At 66.5% G+C, this 7,542-nt stretch overlaps 1 protein-coding gene across 1 annotated transcript; it reads left to right on the forward strand.

The window, feature by feature from the left end:
* Positions 1 to 4,374: 4,374 nt before the first annotated feature.
* NEU4 (neuraminidase 4) lies at positions 4,375 to 6,680 on the forward strand. Its single transcript, XM_040229882.1, has 3 exons — positions 4,375 to 4,575; positions 4,656 to 4,911; positions 5,693 to 6,680. Exons 1-3 carry the CDS (start codon positions 4,375 to 4,377, stop codon positions 6,658 to 6,660), a joined length of 1,425 nt encoding a protein of 474 aa, XP_040085816.1. The 3' UTR covers positions 6,661 to 6,680.
* Positions 6,681 to 7,542: the final 862 nt, after the last annotated feature.

The following is a 7,542-nucleotide window of genomic DNA, read 5'->3' on the forward strand; positions in this document are numbered from 1 at the left end:
TAGACATCGAGAAGGTCCAGTGCAGCCAAACATACATAAACTAAAATAGAAATAGAGACTCAAACCCCATCACTGCCCTGAGTCTCAGGCAAACCTGCCAGCTGCCAGAGAAAACACGATCCCTGCTCAGCTGATGTGAGCAAGCGAGTGAACCTAGGATAAGCAGAAAGCGTGGAGGCCTCTCAATACTGAGCCGGCCGGCTGTCTCTGGCGAGCTGGTGTCAGACTGTTACTGCTGCCCACAGGGCTGGGATCGTGCAAGTGGGCTGTTCTCAGCTGCATGGTAACCAAGAGCACGAAACTGCCATGGAGATTCAGTGGCGGTTACTCTTGTCTTTGAGGTTGGCAGGAGTGTCAACTGGCACTGTCTTTTTGGAGGGAAAATTGGGGGTATTTATCACAAGGTAAAGTGCATGTGGTTTGTAACAGACAACTTTGAGAACAATCCGTCTGCTTGTCTGTCCAGAAGAGTCTTTAACGTGCAGAGTCTGATGCGGCCAATAAAGCTGGAGGCTCAGACTCTGTGGGTCTCCTTTCCAGAGGGGCTCTAGCCGCATGTTGTTGGAGGCGGGGTTGGTGGGTGGGGCTGCAGCTGACTGGGGTGGGTGTGCAGGGGAAGCTGGGGAGAGACAGTGGTTTTTCAAGGGAAGCAGGTTCTTATGCAAGATCTCCATGTTTTAAAAAAGCGGACATCTAAAACATTAAAACGCCTGAGAGAGGGTCCAGGGTGTGTGTGTGTGTGTGTTGGGGGTGGGGTGGGGGCCTCCTTCCATGGCCCGCAGGTGCCCTGCCCCGTGGGGCTGCCCGACGGGCTTCGTAGAGGCTTGGAGGCCCGTGTCCCTGAGCCTGGGTTCTCTGAGGGGGCTGGCCCTCCCTTCCAGTTCGGAAGCGCTCTAGAGACTCCGGGCGGTGCTAACCCTTCACACCTGTCTTCCCCTTTCTGCTCACCGCAGACCCTTGGGCTTTTTTGTGGGTGCCAGCTGCCCGCTGGGGACATCCCGGGGCCCCCAGAGTGGGCAGAGTGATGTGCGCCAGGTCTCAGCCCGCTCTGCGGAGGGGCCCCTCCTCCGGCTGTGGGGGCCTGGCTCTGGTGAGCCGCCGTGGCCGTGGCGGGTAGAAGGCAGCCCAGACACGGGGGGCAGGATGGGTTAGTCCAGTGAGGCTGGGCACCCTGGGTGCCGGGGGCGGGGGTGAAGGACCACAGAGCACACGCTCGCCTCCTCGTGGGAGGCGTTTCTGGGCCTCAACACCGAGCCCCCCAGGGAGGTCAGCCGTGGCCCCGCACGGCCTTGTTGGAGGATGAGCGCCCAGGGGGAGGCTGGTCAGTCAGCAGAGGGGGGCCCCAGGCGTCCTCATCCTGACGCGGGCCCTCTCGCCCCCCGCCCCGTCTCTGCTGTGCCAAAGCCACACAGCTGGTGGGACGGTCCTGGGCCTCGGCCAGCACCCAGCTCCTGGTCACACAGCAGGCTCTGTCTCCCCGGGATCGGGTCGGAGAGGCAGGCACTCCTGCGGCCACCCCACAACTGCTCTGCTGTCCCGGTGAGTCCCTCTCCTCTCACCTATACCCTGGCCCTGGGGCTCAGGACCTGCCCCTCTTTGGGGTGGGGGCAATGGGCTTGTGGACGAGGGTCCTCTCTCATGGGAAGACTTCCTGAAGGGCCACCGGGTAGGTTTAGAGGATGGGATGGGTGTTGACTGCATGTCAGGGCCCAGCGAGCATTGCTGCTCACGTGGCCTGGAGGTGACGCTCCAGCAGGCAGGAGTGTCTGTAGTTGAGGCATTGCCCTGGACAGGGCACGGGACACCTGGGTTAGGCCGGAGACCCATCCTGAGGGGACAGCCAGGTCTGCCTGCCTTGAGTGCAAAGGGCCTGTGACCTTCTCCTGTGAGTGTCATTGCCGGCAGGCCCACAGGACCAGTGTGCTGGCCTGGAGGGTGTGGGCAGGGGTCCCGGCTGGCTCACGCTCCAGGGCAGGGCCCAGGAAGGACTGGCTGCAGGACTGCAGGGCGGGCCCTGCCTGGACACGGTGACCCCCAGGGGCTCCCAGACCGTCTTGGAGGTCGCTTCTCCTCCCCAGGCTTTGTCTCCCCCTCTGTGATGCATTGCCCCTGGGGAGGTCCACGCTGGGGAGGGTGGATGGGTGCTGTCTCCCCTGAATGCTGGGGCACAGCCATCCTGGTGCAGCCAAACGCCTGGAGCCTGCCGCACTGGCCCAACCAGGCAGGGCCATGAGCTGGAGGGCCTGCTCCTCTGCGTAGACTGAGGGGCCCCCCGAGACTCTGGGGCTCTGCAGGGACCCAGGGCCTGGCCCCACTCTGTGCAGGGGGCGCACTGGCCAGCGGGCCTTTGGACCCTCCAAAGGGGGGCCCGCGCCTCCTGCTTCTGCTGGCGTAGGCTCCGCGGGGTCCCCAGGGGAGAGAATGTCCCCTTGTGTCCATGCAGCCTGCTGGGCATGCGGCACCGGCACCTGCTTCCTGCTGGGGCACAATCGCCCTTTGGACGCAGAGCGGGGTGGCCCGGGTCTTCCAGGACGCAGGAAGCCGCTCCTCTGGCACCGCCTCCAGGCGGGGGGTGGGCGGGCCTGGAGTGAGGCGGAGTCTGCAGGGCTGAGTTGGGACGGGGCCTGCAGGGCTCAGTTGGGGGCGGGGCGGGGCCGGCTGCCCGTGAGCCTCCCAGGGGCAGGCGGTCCTGGGCAGAGGTGGACCGGAGCAGAAGTGTGTGTCTGCCTGGGGGATCTCAGGCATGGAAGTGTGTGGGTTCGTCCTGGTTGCCCCACTCTCCATCCCGATTGTGTCCTTGGATGCGCCGGCCTCGCTGTGCCGGGACTACCTGGCCTCAGCACCCAGCCTGGTCACCGCTGCGGGTCTGGCCCTCAAGCCTCCACTGCTCAGACACTCCTCGCTCCTGTCGCAGCCCCGGGACCTCTCTGTGCTGCGGGGAGGGGAGCGGACTCAGTCCTGTCCCTGGATGCAGCCGGGGCCCCCCAGCTCTGTGCAGGAAGCCAGATCCTGTGTGGCCCAGGGCAGCCCACCCGAGGCCCTGCCCTCGCAAGCCTCCTTCAGATGCATCCTCCTGGGAGGGGGGCAGCCCCCGCAAAGGCTGCCCAGGCCACGCTGTCACTCTTGCAGGAGCCTGGCCTGTGGGCGAGCAGGGCTGAGAGACCAGCCAAGGTTTAGGGATTCAGGCTTCGTGGGGCTGCCAGCGCAGGGGCCAGTGGGGCCTAGGCTGTGGTCAGACGGCCTTGCGGAAGGGGCCCTCTGCATGGTGGCTGAACCCAGAGACGCTCCCCCCTGTTGGGGGTGGCCAATGCCCGGGGCGGCAGCCTCCTCTGTGCCTCCTCTCTGGGCTTCAGCTCTGAGAGGCCCCCCTTTCTTCACCACACCCCCAGCCTGGCTTCTTCCCTGAGTGTGCTCCCGCTTCTGGGGGCCCGTCAAGGAGGGCACGCTGCTCTTCAAGTTCAAAGCCCTGCCCCTGAGAGCAGACCATCAGCTCCACCTCGATTCCTTTCTGTCTGGAGCGGGCAGGGCAGGGCCGCTTCGTGGTGACCTCTCTGGCCTCCTTGCAGTCCCTCTCACTACCCCCGCTAGCCTGTACCACCCCCGGCTCTCTTGCGGATACACGTCTGAGCTATTTGGGGTGCTTATTGGCAGGGGCATCTCTACTGGGCCTCCCGCAGCCCCAGCCTTGCTCAGGAGCCTTAGGGGCAGGTGGCGGGTCCCCTCCCCTGCTGGGGCCTGGAGTGTGGGACCTTTATGTGCAGGAGACCAGCTGGGGTCCCTCTTGGGTCAGCAGGCCACCCCTACCTCTCTTGGCCACTCCCCTGAGTCCCCTGGCCCTGCGGACCCCAGTCTGAGAGCAGCAGCATGGTTGTCTTCCTCCGGAAAGCCTTGGCAGGCGTGTGGGGCAGATGAGCGAGCTTCGGGTCCCTCCGTGGCCTCTTCTGCTCGTGATGTCTGCACGGCTCCTGTGGTCGAGGGACCTCTGTCTGGGGACGCTGAGCCCTTCCTTATCCCAAACCCTGGGGCCTGACCGTCCCCTCAGCAGCCTCCTGCTGGGCGGTCGCTGTGATGGAGTCAAGCACATGGGTGGGCAGAGTCCAGGGCTCTGACACCAATCAGCTCCCTCCCCCTGGGTGATGCTGAGGAGAGGAAGACATTTGAGCTGCAGCGCCGTCTGGGAGGGGTTGTCCTGGACGGGGGAGGTGGGGCGTGAGGGGCCTGGGACAGGGTGGTCTCTGGGATGGGCACGGGAAGGTGAGTGGGACACCAGCACCCGCAGAAAACCCTCGCCCATCTGGAGGGACCAGCAGGTAGCCTGGAGGAATGCCTCGCCGCTGACCCGCTGACGCAGGGTCCTCGCCCCGCCCGCAGAGCATGGGGACCCCGAGTGTCCCCGCGCGGACCGTCCTCTTCCAGCGCGAGCGGACGGGCCTGACCTACCGCGTACCCGCACTGCTGCTCGTGCCCCCGGGGCCCTCCCTGCTGGCCTTCGCGGAGCAGAGGCTCAGCCCCGACGACGCCCACGCCCACCGTCTGGTGCAGAGGACCGGCACGCTGGCTGGGGGCTCCGTGCGGGTGAGCGCGCTGGGGGGCGGGTTCGGGGACCGCGCGGACGGATGTGAGACGCGGGGCTGAGGCTCGGCCCCTCCCCGCAGTGGGGCGCCCCGCGCGTGCTGGGGACGGCGGCCCTGGACGAGCACCGCTCCATGAACCCCTGCCCGGTGCACGATGAGCGCACGGCCACGGTCTTCCTCTTCTTCATCGCCGTGCGTGGCCGCACCCCCGAGGCCGCGCAGATCGCCGCGGGCAGGAACGCCGCGCGCCTCTGCTGCGTGACCAGCCGGGACGCGGGGCGCAGCTGGGGCGGCGCGCGGGACCTCACGGCGGAGGCGGTGGGCAGCGCTGAGCAGGGTAGGTGGGCGCGGCCGGGCCTGCGATGGGGCGAGGGGTGGGGCGTCTGAGCCGGGAGGGGGCGGAGTGTGCACCCGGGACTGGTGGCGGGTATCGGGCTGTAGGACCTGCCTCGTCCCGCTCCCAGCCCCATCGCCGCCGTCCGGCCCTGCCTTCCCGAGCCTCTGCCAGCGCACTGAGCTTGCTGGCCTCAAGCCCCGGACGGTCACTCTTTCACCCCTTCCACCTCGGCCTACCCCCCGCCCCCACCCCGCCCGCCTAGGGTTGCAGCGGGTAGGTTGGCTTGAGCCCAGAGCTTTCATGTCTTCTTGCTGTGGGTTCCCTGAGGGCTGACCACCCACTGCCCTCTGGGGCCAACCTGCCCTTGGCTTGTGGGTGCTGACCCAGGGGGCACTCACACTCTGGCAGGTGTGGACCCCACCCCAGTGGACTTGATCCCATTGCTAGGAGGGGCTGCCCAGACCTCTCAGCCCTCAGCTGCCCCTCTGCCTGGGCACACTGGGTCTCCGGGCACCGCCAGTGGCCATGCATCCGTGCTTGGGGACCAGCTGAGAGCCCAGCCTGGGGCCGCCTAGGCTTGCAGCTCCTGCTGACGACCCGAGAGGCTTGTCCAGCCTGGGGGAGGGGCCCGGAGGAGCGGAGGGTGGGGGCTTCCTCCCGAGCTGTCCCCTAATGAGTGGCCCTGGCCCCCGACCCTCCCCGTCCCGCGGGGTGGTGGTGCCGCCTGCCTGCGGCCACAGCTGCCCCCTCCTGGGGTGACCCGGACCCCTCCTTCCTGCAGACTGGGCCACGTTTGCTGTGGGGCCCGGCCACGGCCTGCAGTTGCGCTCTGGCCGCCTGCTGGTGCCGGCCTACACCTACCACGTGGTCCGGCGGGAGTGCTTCGGCCGGATCTGCAGGACCCGCCCCCAGTCCTTCGCCTTCTACAGCGACGACCACGGCCGCACCTGGCAGCGTGGGGGCCTCGTGCCCAGCCTGCGCTCGGGCGAGTGCCAGCTGGCCGCGGTGGACGGCGGGCGGGCCGGCAGCGTCCTCTACTGCAACGCTCGGAGCCCCCTGGGCAGCCGCGTGCAGGCCCTCAGCGTGGACGAGGGCACCTCCTTCCTGCCCGGGGAGCTGGTGCCCGCCCTGGCCGAGACCGCCCGGGGCTGTCAGGGCAGCATCGTGGGCTTCTCAGCCCCACCCGCCAGTGGGTGGAGGGATGAGGGGCGGTCCACGGGCACCAGCAACCCCCTCCGCCTTCCTCGCCTCTGTCCTGGGGCCAGGGAGGCCCCAGAGGAGGGCACTGGAGACACCGGTGGGGGCGGGGGGCTGGGAGGGATGGAGGGCTGTGGCGACGGCCCCGGGGAGCCTGGTGAGAACTGGGGCTCCTGGGCCTCAGCGCTCCCGGGACCCTCTGCAGCCTTGTCGCAGAGCCCCACGTGGTTGCTGTACTCCCACCCAGTGGGGCGCAGGGCTCGGCTCCACATGGGCATCCGCCTGAGCCGGTCCCCGCTGGACCCCCACAGCTGGACGGAGCCCTGGGTCATCCACCAGGGCCCCAGTGGCTACTCGGACCTGGCGTCTGTCGGGCCTGCCCCTGGGGGCGCCCTGACCTTCGCCTGTCTGTTCGAGAGTGGGGCCAGGGTCTCCTATGAGGAGATCTCCTTCTGCATGTTTTCGCTTCAGGAGGTCCTGGAGAACGTGAGGCTGGGCAGGGTGCACCCTGGCCCTGGAGACAAGCCTGCGGGGCGCTGCCAGCCCTCCTGATGAATCCCTGGCTGGGCCTGGCCCTGGTACCCAGCAGGGGCAGGGCAGAGGGCAGGGTGGTGGGCGCTGGGAGGCAGGGGCAGAGGTCCCGTGGGCAGGGGGCTGCCCCTGGGTGACCTGCACTGGCCCCCTCCCAAGGCTGTCTGCGGGCTGGGGGCCTGGGGTGGGAGGGGGCACGGGGACCCTTAGTGGAGCACACGGGGCTCGGTCGTCGGTACGGCTTTCCTCTTTAACCTTGCTTGGCTCACGACTTTCTGGCTTATGAACGAGAAATAAAGGGATCCTGCGTCACTTTTCACTTTCATGCATTGGAGAAGGAAATGGCAACCCACTCCAGTGTTCTTGCCTGGAGGATCCCAGAGACGGGGGAGCCTGGTGGGCTGCCGTCTATGGGGTCGCACAGAGTTGGACACGACTGAAGCGACTTAGCAGCAGCAGCAGCAGCGTGTCTGTCCAGGGGCGTCTCTCCTCAGTTCTTTCTACTTCAAAGCCTGGGGAGGGTCCCCAGGGCTCTAGACACCCCTGATCCCATTGCGAAATCTGCCCGCAGTTGCCAAACTCCCCTGAGCCAGCCATCGTTGGGCTGGGGCGGAGGAGGAAATGCCCCAGAGCTGCCTGGAGGGGTGGGGGGCGGGGGCAGCTGCCCACCCCAGCTGTGTCCCCACACAGCACCTTTCTGGTTCCTCTTCTTTGTAACATCTTCCTTTCTGGTTATAGAAATAAAATAAATAAAATACACCCCTAGAAAATTTGGGAAAACAAAAAAGGGATGCACGCAGACTCCCTTGCTCACCCACAACCATGATGATCTTTTTGGCATTTCTTGAAGAAATTCCTTTTGCAAAGCGTGACTTCAGTTTAGCTTGCTGTTCACTACGCTCC

Source organism: Oryx dammah, unplaced genomic scaffold, assembly GCF_014754425.2.
Source record: "Oryx dammah isolate SB20612 unplaced genomic scaffold, SCBI_Odam_1.1 HiC_scaffold_28, whole genome shotgun sequence".
NCBI classification, from domain to species: Eukaryota; Metazoa; Chordata; class Mammalia; order Artiodactyla; family Bovidae; genus Oryx; species Oryx dammah.